At 47.9% G+C, this 21,202-nt stretch overlaps 1 protein-coding gene across 1 annotated transcript in view; it reads left to right on the top strand.

Annotated features, from left to right (window-relative positions):
* csmd3b (CUB and Sushi multiple domains 3b) overlaps positions 1 to 17,041 on the top strand; it is a gene marked incomplete at both ends in the record, with an annotated part of 797,030 nt that extends 779,989 nt beyond the window's left edge. The window contains 8 exon segments of the mRNA XM_080735998.1: positions 594 to 705; positions 1,256 to 1,435; positions 2,441 to 2,500; positions 10,564 to 10,722; positions 14,422 to 14,558; positions 15,502 to 15,589; positions 16,396 to 16,531; positions 16,882 to 17,041. Coding sequence (XP_080592124.1) covers positions 594 to 705; positions 1,256 to 1,435; positions 2,441 to 2,500; positions 10,564 to 10,722; positions 14,422 to 14,558; positions 15,502 to 15,589; positions 16,396 to 16,531; positions 16,882 to 17,041 — 1,032 coding nt within the window.
* Positions 17,042 to 21,202: the final 4,161 nt, after the last annotated feature.

The following is a 21,202-nucleotide window of genomic DNA, read 5'->3' as shown; positions in this document are numbered from 1 at the left end:
TAGGGATGCTAGGGTTCAAGTGGTTGTATCTATCTATCTCAGGGGTTTTCAAAGTGGGTGACGGGGGACCCTCGGGTGCCGCGACCGACGGCAGTCCAGGGGTGCCATGAGATAATTTGATAATATTTTAAATGTATTTGGACATTTAAAAATATATTTAGTATAATTTTAAACTTGACTTACAAAGTCAATTTCAATCAGTTCTAACCAAAATGGCTATTATCACCTTTTCCTATCTATCTATCTATCTATCTATCTATCTATCTATCTATCTATCTATCTATCTATCTATCTATCTATCTATCTATCTATCTATTTGTCTATCTATCTCTCTCTCTCTCTCTCTCTCTCTCTCTCTCTCCCCCCTTCTCTCTCTCTCTCTCTCTCTCTCTCCCTCTCTCTCTCTCTCTCTCTCTCTCTCTACGTATATGTCGCATGTCATCCATCAAGCCATCCATCCATCCAGCTGACCTCTACACGGGCAACGTTGTATCATTTCACTGCCAGTGAGCCATACGATTCAAGGCCGAACAAGCTACAGCTCTCAACTTCAACGCGCTTGTCTGTTTTCCCTCCTCCCCTCTGTGTTATAGGTGGCAAGTGTGGTGTCGTTTCAATGCCAGCCAGGCCATCTGATACAAGGCTCTTCCTCCAGAACGTGCCAGCCCGACTTGACGTGGAGCGGAACACAGCCCGAGTGCATACGTAAGAGAGACATAGAGAGAGCTCCTTGCCGTTTGATGTCTAGCGGTCAAGTGTATTATATGGTCAGCGTCGGGAAACACGCCTTTGCCTTGCTGGTCAGGGACACTGCACACTGTCTCCCTTTCTCCCTTAAAGTTGTCCAGCCTGTCTTTCTCTATATGGAAGGGCAAAATAGACAGATAATGGACAGACAGACAGACAGACAGATAAATAGGTAGAGAGAGAGAGGCGTGTACTGTACTATAGTTAGACACGTAGTTCTGCCATCGGCCTGTCAATCAGACTTAACATGGACTGCACCCTCAAGCATGTATGACAGAGGTTATACAGTATATCTATTTATAATGTGCTACCAAGTCAACCACGTTGTGAAGACGTAGTGTCACTTCATTTGCTTTACACTTCTTTCTCTGCCTCCTGCTCTCTATCATTGCCCGTCTCCGTCTCTCTTTCTGTCGTTGTGTTGCACATGCTGTCCTATGCAACCTTTTGTCTTTGTCGCTGTTCCATCTCTCCGTCCATCTCCCTCCCTCCCTCCCTTCCCCCGCAGCGCATGCCTGCAAGCAGCCAGAGAGTCCGCTCCACGTGGACGTGGTCGGGATGGACCTGCCGGGTTTTGGCTACACCCTGGTGTACAGCTGTCAGCCTGGCTACTTCCTGGCCGGCGGCTCCGAGCACAGGGTGTGTAAGAGTGATGGGACGTGGACCGGAAAGATGCCCATATGTAGAGGTAAAAGAAATACAATGCAATACTTTATAATTATCAGTGGTGGATGTGGTGTCATTAACTTGAATAGTGTAAAACTCTGTATACAGTTATTTGTGGCGCACATTACTTAATTGTGTTACCAGTTGGCAGCTGCAAAGGCTACAAAAGACCAAGCGTCGCCAGCTACACTGTCACTGAGTTGCTGTTGAAATGTCGTTCGTTGACATCATTAACCAAATCATAGCAGATCTACTGTAGATCTTCTATTTTGGAAAAATCGTGAATTTTTTTGCAAATCTTTGAATATCTTTTTAAAAGCGAACATTTGTAACTCAAATATTTGCTTCTGGGGGGTCCCTGGAAGAACATATTTTCAGATCAGATCAGATCAAATACAAGTAATTTTGGGGGTCCTTGACTGGAAAAAGTTTGAGAACCACTGAGGATTTAGAAGACATTTATTGAATCGGGTAAAAATATCCAAAGACACATTTTCACGATGTTTCAAAAATGACCACAAAAACATGATTGACTTGTCAGTTGTCACTGCATCATTGGTAGTGCTGTAGTTGAAGGCAGCTCAACTTTATTTTTGCAGCTTTTGTTGCCAAAAGCTACAAGTTGTGTTGGGCGTGGGTTTGTGTCTTCATGTCACTGCCTTCAACTGACAATGCCTTGCAGCCTATCGCCTTGTATCTGCTAGCGTGAACGCAGCATCACTACAAAAGACGCCCCTGGGGTCCTTAGAAAGCTACAGTATATGTGGGGGTGTATTTTGATGAAGATGTACAGAGATAAAACCGTTTCTTTTCTTCTCTTTGTGTGCGTGTGCGTGCGTGTGTGTGTGTGTGTGTGTGTGTGTGTGTGTGTGTGTGTGTGTGTGTGTGTGTGTGTGTGTGTGTGTGTGTGTGTGTGTGTGTGTGTGTGTGTGTGTGTGTGTGTGTGTGTGTGTGTGTGTGTGTGTGTGTGTGTGTGTGTGTGTGTGCGTGCGTGCGTGCGTGCGTGCGTGCGTGCGTGTGTGTCAAGCTGGAGAGAAGAAGAAACCCGTCAAACCAGCAACAGGGACTCCAAGCCCCAAACTGAACGGTCAGTTCTTCTCCGCTCCGTTAATTACTAGCTCTATATTCACTCCTCTCCGCTCCCTGATACTCTGTACTCTGTTTTCTATAGTGCCTTCCCTCCTCGCACCAGGGACGTGCTGGCCATTGGGAAAAGCGGGACAACTCCCAAACGGCCGGTTCATTCCCGGGCCGGTCCAGGCCGGCCATTAGAAAAGAAATTACAAATAAAATGACGGCCTTCGTTCCATTTTGGGGGCTGGGCAGTCTACAAAGTAAATCGTCACTGTCGGGCAGAAACCTTGTATTTCCAAGTTTCAAATTTGATGTTTTTTTCGCGATGCGAGGCGTTGTGTGCTTGTAGATCGAGAGTTATGCATATAACTATGGTTCTATGAATACCGGATAACCGCCAGAGGGCGGTGTATGAACACCGTGGATATACATCACGCGCATGCGCAGAGGTCGAATTCTAATGACAACATAGTCACCCGTGACCCTGTGTGCCCGTGCGTGAGCACGTACACTGCCTACATAGGCATGACGCACACAAGGAACATCCTCCTGAAAATCTTTTCGTCGGGATGCCGAGTGACAGACACCTCTGGCGGTTATCCGGTATTCATAGAACCATAGTTATATGCATAACTCTCGTTCTATTTCATACCTCCTAACCGCCAGAGGGCGGTGTATGAACACCGTGGATATGGTATATCAACATGGTCACGAGGAACCAGCACTCACCAACCATCAGTTGCAGGTCGAGGAGGCCGACAACACAGCCATCTGGACCCGTTGAGGAGCAGCAACATTCACCCGGTAGAAGCGGGTAAACGTGCAGGAGGAAGCCCACGTTGCTGCCGCACAGATATCAATCAGTGGGACCCCCTTCAGTGCCGCCCAGGAGGTGGACACCTTCCTGGTGGAGTGGCACCTCACTGGAGGAGCTGGCAGCCCGTTCCGCACATAAGCCTGCAAAATGGCATCAACGATCCAGTGAGCAAGACGTTGCTTGGACAGAGCATGTCCCTTCCTGTGCCCTCCATGGCAGAGGAAGAGAGCATCCGACTTCCGAAATGCCCCTGTGCTGTCAATGTACTGCCTCAGGGCCCGAATGGGACACAATCGCACATCGTGACTCGATCCCCCCGCCCCTGGGTGCGCAGCATAAGCTGTCAGAGTGACAGGCTGGTTGACGTGAAAGGCTGAAATCCTTTTCGGAAGGAAAGAGGGGTTGGGCCACATGGTAACCCCAGAGCCATCCGAGGACCACCTCAAACAGTCCACAGCGACAGATAGGGCATGGAGCTCCCCCACTCGCTTGGCAGATGTGATGGCAAGGAGAAAGGCGGTTTTAGCAGACAGCCACCTGAGACCAGCCTGCTCCAGCGGCTCAAACGGCGGAGAGCATAAAGCTTCCAGGACCACAGGCAAGTCCCACGAGGGCACTCTAGCCACGTGCGGGGGGTGCAATCTGAGCACCGCCTTCAGAAACCGACTGACCAGCGGATGAGACCCCAGCGTCCGACCGTCCACCAGCACATGCCGAGCTGAGATGGCAGCAACGTACACCTTCATAGTAGAGGATGAGAGCCCCTTGACCAGCAACGTCTGAAGATACCGCAGCAGTCTCTGCACAGAGCACCTGACTGGATCCACGTGTTGAGACTCACACCACTTGCAGAACAGCTTCCACCTGTTTGCATAAAGCGCTCTTGTGGAGGGCGCATGAACGTTTAGCAGGGTCTGGACAACTGCCTCATCGCAGGACTCTAGCAGAGAACCTGGCCCCTCAGGGGCCAGACATGAAGTTGAAGGCGACCTGGCTGGGGATGCCAAATGCGGCCCTCTACCTGTGACAGGAGATCCCGCCTCGACGGGAGGGGCCAAGGTGTTCCACTGAGAAGGCGCCTGATCATGGGGAACCAGATCCTCCCTGGCCAGTAAGGAGCCACCAGCAGCACTGTGTGACTGCCTGTGGCTATCCTGTGAAGTGTCAGCGTGAGCATGGGCAAAGGAGGGAACGCATACAAGAGGCCTGGTGGCCATGGGTGAGCGAACGCGTCCTGTCCCAATGGACTGGCTGGATCCGACAGGGAGAACCACTGGCGGCAGTGCGTTGACTCGCTTGAGGCAAAGAGATCCACCTCTGCCCTGCCGTACCTTTCCCAGATTTGTTGGACCACGACCGGGTTCAGTCTCCACTCCCCCGGTGGAGGAGGCTGACGGGACAGCATATCCGCTGCCTGGTTGCGGACCCCCGGTAGATGCATTGCCCGGAGACTGCGAAGGCGAGGAAAAGCCCACTTGAGGAGCCTCTGGGCCTCCAGCAGGCACTCCGCGGATCTGACACCACCCTGATGGTTCACGTGGTACACTGTTGTTACGTTGTCCGACTTGACAAGGACATGCCTCCCCTCCAAGGCAGGAAGGAAACATCTGAGGGCCAAGTACACTGCTCGGAGCTCCAGCACATTTATGTGTAGGCGTCTCTCCTGAGGGCCCCAGTACCCTCTGACTGCCCTGTGCTCCCATACGGCCCCCCAGCCTGAACGGGAAGCGTCCGTCACCACCAACTCCCGACGGGAGGGTAGTGCACCCACGGGCACGCCTCGGCACAGTCTCTCCATTCTCTTCCACGGATCTAGCAATCGGCGGTGATGGCTGGAGACCGTCACCAGACTCTCCTGGTCCCTCTCGGGGTCGAGGCCCAAGCCGTTGACCCATACCTGCAGAGGACGCACTGACAGGAGTCCAAGAGGCACAATCCTGGATACCGACACCAATAGACCCAGCAACCTGAGGAGCAGTCCATACTTGAGCGTGGTGCTTCTCCGCACATGAGACACAAGCTCCAGGATGATGTCCACTCGCCGTGGAGAGGGGCAGGCCATCATTGAAACAGAGCTGAGGGAGATTCCAATGAATACCGTTTCCTGACTGGGAGTCAAGGAGCTCTTGGTGAGGTTCACTGTGAGCCCCAGTTGTGCCACATGGTTCAAGAGGGCCGACGTGTCGCTGAGTACCTGTCCTCGAGTCGACGCGCACACCAACCAATCGTCGAGGTACGGGAGAATCCGCATCCCTCTGTCCTGGAGCGGGGCCAGCGCCGCCGCTACGAACCTGGTGAAGACCCGGGGGCTGAGAGAAAGGCCAAACGGAAGGACCCGGAACTGGTATGCCTGACCCTCGAAGGCGAAACGGAGGAACTGTCTGTGGTCCGGTGCTATTGGCACATGAAAATAAGCATCTTTTAAGTCTATACTGGTGAACCAGTCCCTTGCTGCCACAGCTTGGAGAACGTCCACTGGGCGCAGCATCTTGAAATGAAAAGTCTTCAGGAATTGGTTCAGATTCCTGAGATCGAGGATTGGCCGAAGTGTGCCATCCTTCTTCGGGATAAGAAAATAAGTCGAGTAGAACCCTCTTAGCCTTGCTGAACCAGGTACACACTCTATGGCATCCTTCACTAGGAGCTCTGTAATTTCCCGTCTGAGGGCCTGAGACCTCAGCGGGTCGTCGACCACGGTCATCCTCACCCCGGTGAATGCTGGGGGCCGACGACTGAACTGAATCTTGTAACCTCCGGATATGGTGGAAAGTACCCAGGGGTCCGAAGTTAGGGCTTCCCAGCGGCTTAGATGTTCTGGGGTGAACCGGCTGGGGCCCGGGTCGGGGGAGTCACGCCCGACTCCCCCGGCCCTTGAATGATTTTGATGATCGGCCGTCCCCACGCCTGGGGGACCTACCTCTGGGCTCCCTAAAAGTGGGCTGTGGGGGTGCTCGTTGGGGCTGGTCCTGCTGAAACGAGGAGTATCTAGCCGCCGATGACGATGTGCTCTGACCACGAGATGCTGAGCGTTGAGTGCCTGTGCGCCTTGACTGACGTGTGGGCTCCCGGCACAAGTCTGCGAACTGACGCTTAGACTTCTTCGCCTCAAGGCCGCGGTCCAGGGCCTCTTGAGCTGAGGGCCCAAATATCTGGCCTGGGGCAACAGGCAGCTTGCAGAGCTTCTTCTTGCACTGCGCAGACACAGGGGCCTGTGCAAGCCAGACCTGGCGACGAGCCAAGGTCAAGGTAGACATCACCTTCCCCAAGTCCTTAGACATGTAGGCAAAGGCCCTGAGTGAAGCCTCACTCAGGCTCTGTGTCGCAGCATCCGCCCCCGCCGTCACAAGAGACTTGTCCAGGGCCAAGATAAAGTGGGACATTGAATTCCCCACACGCGCCATCCGGGCTGCTGACTCATAGGCCTTGGTGATGTAGTCGTCAGTAAGCCTGCATTGGGCCAGCGGGCACCTAGGAACCTGACTAAGGGCTTCCTCTGGTGACACCACCAGGGAAGCGATTGGATTCTCCACCGCTGGCATACGGTCCAACCCATACTGTGCCGCATCAGCCATGGCACCCATGGCTCTACAGTCTTGCGACGGGCGACGATCCGACTTGGGATCTGCCCAACAGGATTGCAGCTCCGTGATGAAAGCCCTCGAGGGCGGCACACGGAAAGCTGGTTCCGTTCTATGCCTAAAGAACTCATTGGAGGCCTGGGGCACTTCAGTAGAGGTATCAATACCCAGCCGTGACAGGGCGAGCTGAAGGTCCTCCTTGGCTGTAGTCGTAGCAGCACTTGCTCCTGACCCCTGCGAGCTCGACTCCGAGTGAGGGACCTCTTCATCTGGCTCCTCATGCTCGGAAACTTCATTTGCGAAGAGAGAGTCTGAGGCCGCAATAGACAGGACGTCCTCATCTCTTAAACCAGCAGCCCATGCTGCAGCCTGGTTCAGGCCCAGCTGCCTAGCCTGGCGTTGGGGCACTACGGTAGCGGCACTGGCGGTAGGAGTACGGGGCTGCAGGTTATAAAGCAGGGCCCTAATCTGAGCAAACTCAGCGGCCAGCGAATCCACCGTGTGCGACGGGGGGGGCTGGTCTTCCTGACGCACCTTCTTTGCGCCTGTGCCTGCCACATTAGCCGTCTCTTGCTGGCTCCTTTTGCCTCCTGTGCCTTCCACACCAGCAGTTTCCCGACGGCCCTTCTTGGCGTCTGCCTTCTCAGCCATCGCGTCCTTACCACGGGAGCGCTTGCTCTTTGAAAGCCCCTTCACTGGGCTCAAGACTGGCATCCCTGATGAAGGCAAGTCACTGCCCTCAGCTGCCGCAAGCCGTGCCTTCCTCGCCGCTAAGGCCATGCAGCTGCAATTCGTGCATGCCTCCGTCGTCAAGGCTTGCCTCAGATGGTCAATGCCGAGACAGCGCGGGCACCAGTCATGGCCATCCTCTACCTCCAAAGCGGCGGCGCACCGGGAACACGCGTTCATCATGACTGGAGAATGTAGACACACACACAGTGCTACTGCACTACCCAGCAATGTAGCTATGCAGCTTAACTGTAGCGGAGGAGCGGACACCGCTCTCAGAAGTTATAGGCTACCAGCCAACAGCACGTGCGACGCTGTACCCAATCGCTATACAGCCCAGTGCTAGCGGCGGACGAACACGCTTTCAAACGTCAGCTGTAAACAAACAATAGCTAACGTTAGCTTGTGGAGCGGACAACGCTCTCTGTGCTAACGCTAGCCGCACGCTGGTTAGGCTAATAGTAGCCACACAAACCACGCACTATTGCCGTGCAGGATTCACTGAAGCAATGCAGTGGAACGCCAATCCTTACCAAAATACTCACCACCAACACACTGCTGCCATGCAGGGTTCACTCAACAGCTGTGTAGCGGAGAACGCTATCGTCGCTATTAGTGAACGGCAGACGTGCTACACACGTGGGTCATCAATACAATACACAATGCAAACTCTAGCTTTACGGAGCGGAAAACACTCTCGACGCTAGTCTATTAGCAATTGGCTATCATCAGCCGTTACTTACCATACAAGGTATCTATCTAGCTCTATGGAGCGGAAAACACTCTCGACGCTAGTATTAGCAATTGGCTATTATCAGCCGTTACTTACCGTACGCTTTCATTCCCATCTTGAACAGGGTAAACAAGCTTTGCAGTCCACGTAGTCACTAGGAGGGCGAATAACCGCAGCTCCCACCGTACCGTTTAGGTTTAGGTTAGCGAGACTACAAACGCAGCTGCTGTGTCGACCTGCGCTCTAGGCGAAAAGATGAAAAGAGGATGTTCCTTGTGTGCGTCATGCCTATGTAGGCAGTGTACGTGCTCACGCACGGGCACACAGGGTCACGGGTGACTATGTTGTCATTAGAATTCGACCTCTGCGCATGCGCGTGATGTATATCCACGGTGTTCATACACCGCCCTCTGGCGGTTAGGAGGTATGAAATAGAACGGCTGTTTTCACTAGTTTAAATCATTTTTAAAATGATAAATACAAAACAAACGCTTTTGGACATACAAGGTTTCCACCCGACAACGACGAAATTTTACTCGTGTAATTGGCCCAATGGCTTGTCGCTTGTCATGATCTGAAACGGCAAATCTTTGAGTAGCAGCAGCAGCGCTATAGAGAGAGATCTCTCCCTATAGCGCGCAATGAGGGCCTCTCCAACTCTTTTTTTCCCCGGGCTGAATCAGGGGCCCGGCACGTCCCTGCCTCACACTATTCCCGTCTAGCTGTTCCCGGGTGGTTCGTTGCTATATGGCACGTACACAAAGTGGACTGCAACCATCACAGTCAGGGAGAAGCCCGCTAATGATGCTGAAGGCTTTCACTTGGTTGAGCGACCACATTTGATGGAGTATAATAGCATTAACCCATTTAGGCCTAGAATTATTGAATGCTTTAACCAGTGAAAAATAGCAGATATACAAGCTCACAGCGCGGCACCGAGTGCAGCGCTGCGAGCTTGTAGATCTGCTATTTTTGAAAAAGTCGTGAAAATGTGTGCTAATCTTTGAACATATGTATTTTTAAAGCGAACGTTTGTAACTCAAATTGCTTCTGGGTGGTCCCTGGAACTGAATATTTTGTGATGGGGGTCCGTGGCCAAATAAATATCATTTTGGGGGTCCTTCACATGAAAAAAGTTTGAGAACCACTAGTAGTCTCTCAAGAACAGACTAACTGAGCTCCAGTTAAGTGAAAAGGACCTTTTCTTTGACGATGGCTGGCCAGATTGCTGACATAGAAACAAAAACCTTAGAAGGATTCAAAAGACACTTATAGGGATGCCTGTTGGCCTAGTGGACCAGGCGCATACCATATAGGCATTGCCATTTTGGCATCAATGCCTGTCGGCGTCGCCGGTTCGATTCCCGATCCGGCCGACCTTTGCCGTATGTCACTCCCTGTCTCTCCCCCATTTCCTGTCAGTCTATATCCAATAAAGGCAAAAAAGCCCAAAAACAAATCTTAAAAAAAAAGACACTTATAGAATCGGATCAAAATTGAAGTTTTCGCGATTTTTCAAAAATAGCAGATCTACAAGCTTGTATATCTGCTATGTTTCAATAGTTAAAGCATAAAATAATGATACACAATAATGTGTACCCGTTCTGGATGGGTTTAACGCAATGCCCAGTTGTGCCCCTGTTCTGCTCCGTACCAGTCTGTTGCGTTCTGTCTGGCTTTCTTCAGCAACGCTCTCCTGTGACCTACAGTGCTATATGCTGCCCCTGGCCTCTTGGATCCCACTCGAGTGTGGTGCCAGGAAAAATTCTGTGCAATTACACTTGGAGGAGCTGCTGTTACCTTATTGAACATAACGGTTCAATCTGGGGTGACTTTAGAGGAATGCGAGCACTACTGTTTTGTTGTTGTTGCACCAATTAAACAAAAATAACAAGACACTCCAAAATTAAACACAAATGCAATCAAATCAAAATCAAATGCAAAATAAATTAAACAGAAATGTACAGGGGTTCACATTTATACACTTTCTTTTCCCATCTTTTATTAAAGAGTTCTTCCTTTATTTTCAACTTAAATGTTAAATGTTCTATGTCCTGAATTTTCAAGATTGTCCTCCATTGCCAGTAGTCAGATATTTGTCCCCTGATTGTACAGACCCCTCCATATGACCCATGTATAGTACCAGACATGAATCTCTTCTGTTCCCTTCCTCCTCTCCCCCTCTCCCCTCTCCCCCTACGCTCTCTGTCTATATATAGTTCCTGATGATGTCTTCGCTCCTAACTACATATGGAAGGGTTCTTATAATTACCGTGGGAGGAAGCAGCCTATGACTTTGAGCATCACCAGCTTCAATGCAACAACAGGAAGAGTCAACGTTACCCTCAGCAACAGCAACATGGAGCTGCTCCTATCAGGTGTGCACGCACGCGCGCACGCACGCACGCACACACACACACACACACACACACACACACACACACACACACACACACACACACACACACACACACACACACACACGCACGCACGCATGCATGCATGCATACACACACACACACACACACACGCATGCATACACACACACACACACACACACACACACACACACACACACACACACACACACACGTGCGCGCACGCGCACCACATTGCATAATATGGTAGTATATTGTTATGTTATTTATTTTTCTGAACAAATTCTACACATATGAGCCATCTGTTAATTAATGTACACCCATGTGACTCAGGCAGATACACCTCAATACAGTGTGTAGTCTTTTATTTTTGGTGCCAACGGTATAAGATATGATAATTCTGTACCATACTTATAGGAGGAGGTTTCCACCCAACTGCTAGCTTGGGATCCAGTCTGATTCGTCTTTTTCTCACTGCACTTCTCGGTCTGGCTGGGGTCCATTTGACTCGTATTTCCATTATGTAGGCAAGTCAGGAAGTAACTTTTCCACAGACCAATCAGAAGTCGCTTTCACTCGTTTGGGCACGGAGATAGCAGTGTGTTCTAGGGAGAGTGGCGTCATGCTTTGAACTCGCCGCAGACCGGAAGTGGCTTCGCATGGCGTCCTAGCGAGCCTCTGCCCCGTCCGCCCCCATTCTAGCCGAGTCATTAATTTGCTGGTAAGTAGACCAAATCACGTCTTTTTCACCATTTTAACACATTCACGGGCCTCTCTAAGGTAGATAACATTATTAAAAGAGTGAAAAAGACGTGATTTAGTCTACTCCTGGCACAAGCATTTCATTGTATATCTGTACCTGTATGGATATGCATGTGACTAATAAACCTGAACCTGAACCTACTTACCAGCGAGTGAAAAATGAATGGGGGCGGACGGGGCAGAGGCTCGCTAAGAATGAGAACAGGCTCCAGTAAGCTAGGCTAAGTTAGCTTCCCACCATAGAGTAAATAGGCTTTCCACGCTTACTATGGGAGTCGACGTAAGTGACGTAACTCTCTCTTTCAATGGGTCTGGGAGATAGGAGGCAGGATGGATCCCAGGCTACCCGACAGCAACATTATGGAACAATAATAATGTATGATTCATGAGGCATCGCTGCTATAGTCCACCTACAGCATACTGCACTGTACGATAACGTGCCTTAATGAGGTAATGGGTGTGGGTGTGGAAATATATGTATGTATTTAAAGCTCAACAACGTGCACCTCATGCTTTACAGCACTAGCAATGGTTAGAGCTGCTGTTACTGTATGTTACTGTTATTCCTGTACATAATACCCAAGGACTCACACCTGTCACTCACGCATACACACAGGGACATGCAGAGAATGTTAGAGAGGCAGGGGCTGACATTTCTAGAAGGGCCTTTTGGTGGAAATATCGAAAATAGCAGACCTCCAAGCTCACAACGCGTCGCGCTGCGACGCGTTGTGAGCTTGAAGGTCGGCTATTTTCGGTTAGTGATGCCACACTGAACTAAGCATAATCAAGTCAATACTGGAGATGCGGCGTAACGACATAAGATGCTGACGACATAAGATACAAGGCAATTCTCTTGAATGCTGCCTTCGGGTATGGCATGGAAAGGGGGCATTTGTATCTCCTTCACCACAGTGAAAACTGCATTCATGGTCTGGAGAGGGCACCTTTTACAGATGGATAAAAGCTCAAGCCCAACAAGCCCCCTTTGATGTCTATGTGTTCACTTGCCTGCATACACACATGCACAGTTGCGCACACAGACCTCACATGATCCCACAGCTGTATCAGCGGGGGGGGGGGGGGGGGGGGGGGGGGTTAAGACTCCATTAAGACACAAATCCTGTAGAGTGTGGGATTGGTTCCCGGGGCGGATGGGGAGCACGAGCACTGGATCACAAAACCAAGCGGTTAGCTGACTTTTTAACATCTGTCCTCGGGTCCAACCGTGCGGCTTTAGATCAATAGCGGCCGAGGCAGTGCTCAACGCAGAGCAAACGGGTCTTTAAATTTTAATTTGAAGAGATCACTCCTCACCGGCGCAGAGCGAATGAAAACAAATGTAAAGCGTGGTTAGGCCGACGCCAGCCTCGCGCGGTCAGACCCCCACCGTCTCCGTGATGGAGGCTCTGAGTCAGCATGTCTGGGTTTCTGCTGGAGAGAATCCTATGTAAGCCTCTGATTGCCTTGGCCGTGAATGGATGTCTGCGGAGACGCTCAATTGAATAAGTCTGCCAGGCGTTATTGTTTGTGTCTTGTTTTTGTCTGGTTTTGGTCCTTAACCACTTTTCAATATGCACCTGGCACCAGACGATAGATGGATATCTATCTAATCATCGGGCTAGTACTGCAATACTAGTTCAAGTAAATTGTCTGCCACGTTGGGATAGATTCTTATTTTGACCTAAGATATATACAGCACAGCCTGTGTTGGTCATTATAAAAGCCTTGATTCGTTGAAGACTATAGTTTTAACTGTCCATCCCGTTCAGAAGAATAGTCGACCAATTCTGTATCTGTCCGGGTGATCAGAGTTCAGCTGATCTTTTCAATAGTTGAGGACACCCGTTGACTAGCTTGCCTTGCTATAACACTCACGCTTTGAAGTTCATATAGAACGTTCTTGTTGCTTGTTTGGTTCCTATTATTTGTCCTTTATTCCTTCCGATCTTTCCAATTATCAGGTGAGATTACCCTAGACTAGATTAAGTTGCCATCTAAACATGTGACGTCTAGGGAAACCCATATAAAGACGACCTCTAGCACTCCCCTCCTCTCCATTGTCTTGTAACTAGGAAAGTAACGATTCACGCAAATCACGATTTTTCACGATTTGTTAAACACACATTTATTTTGCAAACAAATGGCTTTGGCTTTGATGCCATCTTAGAATAGATGCAGACCGATTTGACAGTGCAGAAACATACCGTAATTGCCTTCTTTGGTGCATTAACGAGTGTCAACAAGCATCAGCTGGTCACAAACACACACACCTCCCCTCTGTAGTGCTCTGAACTCATTTCTCTCCAAAAGCCCTTGAATATGATGGAATGTGATTAAGGATTACTGTGATTATGGTAAACTTTAAATCGTCACCTGTTTGTATCGATTTAAAGTTATACTATGCAACTTTTTCAATTAAACAAATCTTAAATTTGATCTAACTATTAAATCGCTAAAATTTTAGAACACCCACTCCGTGAATTTCAGCCCCTAAAGCCTTCTATAAATATGTTTTCTATGATTCTGGCCGGGGTCCGGATTTCGCCTCAAAATTACGTCATCATACACTACCGGCCAATCACAGCGTGGATTATACACTGCCGGCCAATCACAGCGCATCTTGCTGACTTCTCAGGAAGTAGCTTGCCTCAACATAACAACAACATATACTCGGGTGAAGGAGTCCGTTTCTCCGGAATGCCTGGACGCACGGGAACCAGGGACCCCTCTAAAGATACATCTCGGCGAGGTGCAGGCGGACGTGGTGGTCTGAGGCCCGGTCCGCGGCGAAAAACGGCCAAAAAAAGCAGACGCGACCGCGGTTTGCTATACCACTACTGACCACTAGTTGAGCAACTTACATAGTATAGCTTTAAATCGATTTAGGATGCTGACATGCCTAGTTAACCAGGTGTGTGTTATCTATCCCTATAGGAGTGTATAAGGCCTCTGAGGCCAGACTCTTACTGCTGATGTACCAGGTGAGTCAGCTGAACCAGGGGAACCAACTGAAGGATTCAGTCGTCTCACCGACCAAGATCACCGATGACTCCTGGACCATGGACGGATTCGTAAGCATTGTTCATTTTGACAGCACATTTTGATTTAGTTTGAGATTAGTAGAATTTAGTTTTAGTCATTATCTTAGTCTTCTGAATTGTTTTGGTCAACTAAATATCATAAGATTTTAGTCAACTAAATCTACAATTGATTTTGTCGATTTTTTTTTGTGGGCCTTGATGGCGTTGTAATGCCTGATTTTACACTTGGTTCCATGCTGAAAATAGCCGATCTAAAAGCCCACAACGCGTCACACCGCAACACGTTGTGAGTTGGTAGATCGGCTATTTTCAGAGCACAACACCAGAGAGCAACCAAACATAAATTACTTGTCCTTTTGTTCCACTAGTCCCTCCCTAACATTTTAGTCTAGTTTTTATTTGTTGACCAAATTGTCAATAATGTTTAGTCTTAGTTTTAGTCATCATAGCTTAGTTTTTATTTCGTTTCTATTTTGTTTTCGTGAAAGACGGTAGTCGACAGGAAACAATCGTCATGGTTGTAATCTGTGAAATGTGCAAGTCTCTGTGATTACACGACGTTCAAAAGCCAGGGTTATGAGGCAATATAATGTGTTAAATATCGTCAGAAACCTTGTATCTCCAAGTTTCAAATTTGTATTTTTTTTTATTTTTTTGCAAAGTAAAGCACTGCTTCATCATATGGCCATCGCACAAAATAGTGAAAACAGCCGATCTACAAGCACACAACGCCTCGCGGTGCGAGGCGTTGTGTGCTTGTAGATCGGCTGTTTTCTCTAGTTTAAATCATTTAAAAAATTATAAATACAAAACAAACGGTTTTGGACATACAAGGTTTCCACCCGACAACGACGATATTCAATATTGAATCAAGACTTGTGATTATCTCTATCCCCTTTCCTCCTTCCTTTTTCGTCTCTCTTTCTCTCTCTACCCCTCCTTCTCTGCACTCCTTATCTCCCTTCTCCCCCAGGTGTCCGCTGAGCCTGATGGCTCTAGTTATGTATTCCAGGGTTTCATCCAGGGCAAAGATTATGGGCAATTTGGACTGCAAAGATTAGGTGATTACACTCTAATTATGCTACTGTATGCTCGCCTGATGTGGTAACAGATCAAAAAGCTACGCTCTTTGTAACAATGAAGAGTTGATACAGTTGGTACAAAGCACACTACACAATGTTTTATATGTGATACATATTGTATTTATGTTTTTCATACTAGCAGACAATGGGTAATTGGGGGGTTGTTGGGATGTTTGCAGTTCTGCAGCTATAGCACACAATCCAGCTAGCATACAAACCACGCAATAGCACCAAAGCAACATGCTTCATAGTGCTCACACGGGTAGACATTAATTACAAGTAAAGAAGGGTATATGTCCACACACAGCATATTGCTTTCCTATCATGTCTTATTAGCCCCTTTGCAAATTAGGGGTGTAACAATACATTTGAACAACATTATCAGACCCTGTCTTGTTTTTAATAGTCCAGCATCGGATGTATCAAGACTTATTGGGATGTGCAATACTAACTCTTTCCATTTAGCCTTTAATTACACCCCAATTTCAGTCGTTACCAAATCTAATTAAGAACTACAAATCATTTGCTAATGGTAAGATTAATGCTCTGTTGTGGCATGAGTTTGATATCACATCCTCCTTTTCCTGCTGTTTTTGTTTCCTGTTTGTTTATTTGTGTGTGTGTGTGTGTGTGTGTGTGTGTGTGTGTGTGTGCGTGTGTGTGTGCGTGTGCGTGCGTGCGTGCGTGCGCGCGTGCGTGCGTGCGTGCGTGTGTGTGTGTGTGTGTGTGTGTGCGTGCGCGTGCGTGCATGTGTGCGTGCACGCATTCCTCCTTGTGTATTCCAGGTCTGAATATGTCAGAGAGTCAGAACTTAACCCCTCCTCCACTCGGTACCAACAGCAGTTCTGTGGCTATCGCTATTCTGGTGCCTTTTTTTGCTCTTATTTTCACGGGTTTTGGCTTCTATCTCTACAAACAAAGGTATGAATTACAGTGTATCGTCTCAACATATATTGCAACCCAGTGCATTCTTTCCAGATGTTTGGATGATGTACACCTAGTTTAGTATTTGGGAGTTTAGTATATGGAGTAATATTGGTGATGCATTTACAACTTGCATTGTTCCTGAAAATCATAAAATCCATCTTTTAATCCTGACTGTTAAAGAATCTGTCTTCTATAGATCCATTCTGAATGGCAGCTAGATAGCATCTTCCCAATGTATTACTCCCTGACTCAAAGGTTGACTTGTAGCATACTGTAGGCTACTATAGTAGCATTTTTATAACAAATACACTAAATGTATTTTGTTCCTGTGTTTACCTTCACAGAACCACTCCCAAGACACAGTACACAGGCTGCTCAGTTCATGAAAACAACAATGGCCAAGCCGCCTTTGAGAATCCCATGTACAACACCAATGCAAAGGCAGTGGAGGGGAAGGCTGTTCGGTTCGACCCAAATCTCAACACTGTCTGCACTATGGTTTGAGGCCAGATGACATCTGACTCTTAACCCCCTGCCTAAAGGATATCTAACCCTAAACTGGTGGGCTGTGGAGGGGAAAGCAGTGTGCTTTCACCCGGACCAGCCAGCAAACATGGTCTAAGGATGGGTTAGGCGAGACCCTCAACCCAGCCTAAGACTCAGTCTTGCCCAGTGGAATGGAAGGTTATCCACTTCAAACCAAATCTTGTCTTTACAGTGGTCTAATGGATGGGCTTAACCCAATACTAAAAGACTGAGATATCTAACTTTGACACAAGACTGGTCCAAGGCTTTGGAGACGAGCGTGGCGATCTTTCTACTCCAAATGTCAACACAGTATTCATGTCGGTCTAATGTGGGGTCTATCTGGACTATATTTCAAACTAAGCTCTTATAGCTTAACCCCAAGACTGGGTCAGGGCTTTGGGGGTTTTCTTCCACCTGATCTCAATTGGTTTACTTTACTCACACGGTTTTGTATCCACAGAGCAACTGAAGCATAGGTCGACACAAAGCGGCTGTTATATTTTATGGACACACTGCAGCCTCCGTACAGTCTCTGCAGACTGTAGGTGTGACGTCAGAAGCAAAGAAAAAAAAAGAAAACAGTAGTCTGTACCACAAATCAAGGCCGAAGCCTCCTAACCTTACTAACCCTTATCCAACAGCAGGTCCAGCACCGATGGCCCGAAAGCCAATCTCTAATCCGACTCTTCACCGTGACACAAACATGTCACATGATTCCATTATTTAACCCGAGTCGTATAGTCTCTATTGACGACAAGACCCCCTGTTCTGCTGGACAGATTCCATTAGACGTCACCCCATTTTCTGAGTATCCTGGCGAGAAGAGAGCCCGTTCGGGCCCCAATCTCGGTACTGTGATCATCAATCCTGCGCTGGAGGGAGAGAACATTACTGGTATCAGTGCTCTGGCCATGGGGACATATTATTATGCAGACAAATCACCACCACAACAAAATGGGCGGGTTTTTACTCATGCCAATTTGCCTCTCCGATTGCTATGAAAATTAGCCTTGCCGCGAGGTCCCAGAGCGGCCGCGGCATCACGGCTGCCACGGCGCGCGGCCAATGGATCAGTACTCGGGGCACGGGAGTGGATGGTACAAACGGGGGACGCGGTGAAGAACAGGGTACAGTTTGGGGACCTGTAGGGGTTTTGCACTGGTAGTAACAGGACTGTAGCGGCAGCACCGCCAGCAGACCTGACCACGGACTACAGGTGATCCGGAGTGGTCCTCTACAGTAAGACAACTACCTTAACCCTGTTACCATGACAACCGGAGGAGACAACCTCCTCACATGGTCTCCATGACAACCCGAGTCTCGACTACACCGCTCTCTGCTGCCTTTATTTTAAATGTTTTCTTTCTGAGGGACTGGAGGTAGCGGAAAGTAGAGAAAAGAGCCTTTTTGAAAGGAAGCGGTGCTCGAGCACGACAGACAGAAATGTAAACTCTGACTGAAGTGGGATCAGAGAAAAACAAACTAAACTCCAACGGAACAGATGAGTGGAGACTAACTAAAGCCTCTTCTAATGGATAAACTCAGCTCCTGCCTCTCATCCAGTGGATAAGAGTGCCGAGATATATCGACACCGCCGATGGAGGCAGAGTACAACACTAAACCATGCTGCAAGTGAATAGGAATTAATCAATGGGGGGGGGGTTGTTCCTTCTGACCCTAAAGAAACCATTTAAGGTGTCCTACCGCCCCTCCCCACAAAAGAAAAATATATAAGAAAAAAGAACGGCTCAGAACATTCATTGGCCGTACAGACAAACTATACACCACCCTGATGCAAATACGATGTGTCTTGGACCCCTGTGGAATCTACATTCCGAGGACAAGAGATGCCCGACTGGATTCTGAGGGCTGTGGACAGACAAGCGAGGAAATAGACTCTGAAGAAGCGGCTAGCAGAGGAGGGCTCTGGTACAAAAAGCACATTAAACGGGAACACTACCTGTCTACTGACAGAGAGATAGACTGGAAGACGGACGGATAAGGAAGGTTAGAGAGCCAGAAAGAAACAAGCAGGCAGAACAACAGATAGACATGAAAGACGACAGGTAGAGACGTCCGCCGACTAAAGGTTTAACGGAGAGGACAAAAAAGGCAATTAAAAGAAGCGCATAGGGACACAAGGTTATTACGGCGAGAAGACAAACAGAGAGGCCGATACAAGGAGCTTACAAGAAGACAGGAGAGACAGGTGGGCTGACAGACTAGCTTCAGAAAGACACAGCAGTATATTTAAAATAAACCAACAGAAAGGCAGGCTAATGGAACAATGTTATGGGGCCATGATCTTATTCAATTTGGATTTAATTGTCTGTGGCAGACGGACAGACACTCACTGACAGTCACAGACCTGCAGAAGTGCAGAGAGCCAGACAGACGCATTAGACAGGCTTTCAGACTGGTATAGACAGACAGACAGACAGACAGACAGACAGACATGCCCTCAGACAGAGAGATAGACAGGCTAAAAGACAGGGTTTTAATCACCCTATAATGTGGACTCTGCTCCACTGTTTATTCTGCACTCTGCGAGTGCTTCTCTCCTTTGTTTGTTATTGCTGCAGAATCTTCTGTTCTGTAAATCTACTTGCATATATATAAATATATATATATATACAGGAGCATTCACCACCTATATTTTTGTGCTATATATTTACCACAGGGGAGGGGCTGACGGGGAAAGACAGATTATATCAAAGAGTTTTTTTGGAGAAAAAAGAAGAAGAAGAAAAAAAAAGAACAAAATGTCAGAATAAAAGATATTCCAACTGTGTGCTGTTCGCAGAAATCACAGCATCATTTAGGTTCCTTTGTAACATGAAATATTTTTTTTCTGCCCTGTGTAACACGTATAGTTCCTCATGCCAGTTCATCGTTAATATTAACGGTCTTTTCTCATTGATGCAATCATAAGTGTTGTCGGTGTTATTGTTTTTTTGAGCTGCGAGGTTTGCCAAGCGAGGATCATACTGTACTGTGCAGAGTTTCAGCAACCACTCATTGCAGGCGTGTTATTTCCAGAAAGTGTTGATAGCTTCAGTTTGGCTAGATTGTACTACAAATGTACCACCTCTATAACAGGGGTCTTCAACAGGGGGTCCGGGACCCCTAGGGGGTCATCAGAGTTACTACAGGGGGTCCTACACATATTTGTGTGATAGAAACCTTTTTTTCTTCTTTTTTTATATTAACCACTTAAACTATAGTGTCCTAATTCTGAGAACTTTCGCCAAAAATAGCAGATCTACAAGCTCATAACGCCTTGCGCTGTGAGGCGTTGTGAGCTTGTAGATCAACTATTTTTGGCAAAGTGCTTTGGTGTAGAGGGGGAAAAGAGCAGATCCAGCAGTGAAAGGTCAAGTTTATTAAGTATTGACAGTGGTTACATATCTGAAAACACAAATTGACATGATTCCAAAATACACTGATGATTGTGCTGTCAAACAGTGAAACTATATGGAATCTATGAAGGTTGTGGGGGTCCCTGCTTCATCTCTCTCTCTCAACTAAGGGGTCCTTAGCCTGAAAACGTTGAAGACCCCTGCTCTATAACATTGCCATGGAGAGATGACCAGCATTGTTAGATCAGATTAGTTGACCCAGATTCACTATAAGCCACATTTTATGGCGCTGGATTTCAGAGGCAAAGATGGCTGCCTCTGAAACTTACAGTGTTAAAGCCCAGAGATAATGTGAGATTTTATCTTCCAGTTTGTCATAACAAGAAAGACATCACTTCTGTCATCATGGCAACAGGGAGATGTGAGGTCCCAGTGGAGAGAGACACGTAACTTGCCAAATCATTGTCTAACTGAGGCTTTGGTTTTTAGACAGTCAAGACAATGTTATGCTATATCTCACGAGGCCACGATAAAAGACCCAACTTTTATGTACAGTATCAATGCAAGGCAATCAGCAGGGATGAGGAAGGCGACTGTAGCGACACGGAACACAGGTTTAAATGAAAAGATGCTGCTGGATGTCATTGTTGTTGTTAGAGATGTCTGAAAGTGAAAATGTGTGTGTGTTATGGTTTAACCCTAATATGTTATTTTTATTTTTTATTTTTTTGCACACTTGTGAAACTTAAAAGTTATGGACATGACGGCTGATATTTCA

This window comes from Nannobrachium achirus (assembly GCF_963921795.1).
Source record: "Nannobrachium achirus genome assembly, chromosome: 10".
NCBI lineage: Eukaryota > Metazoa > Chordata > Actinopteri > Myctophiformes > Myctophidae > Nannobrachium > Nannobrachium achirus.
Note: the sequence above shows the minus strand (reverse complement) of the source record. Positions and strands in the feature narration are given on the sequence as shown.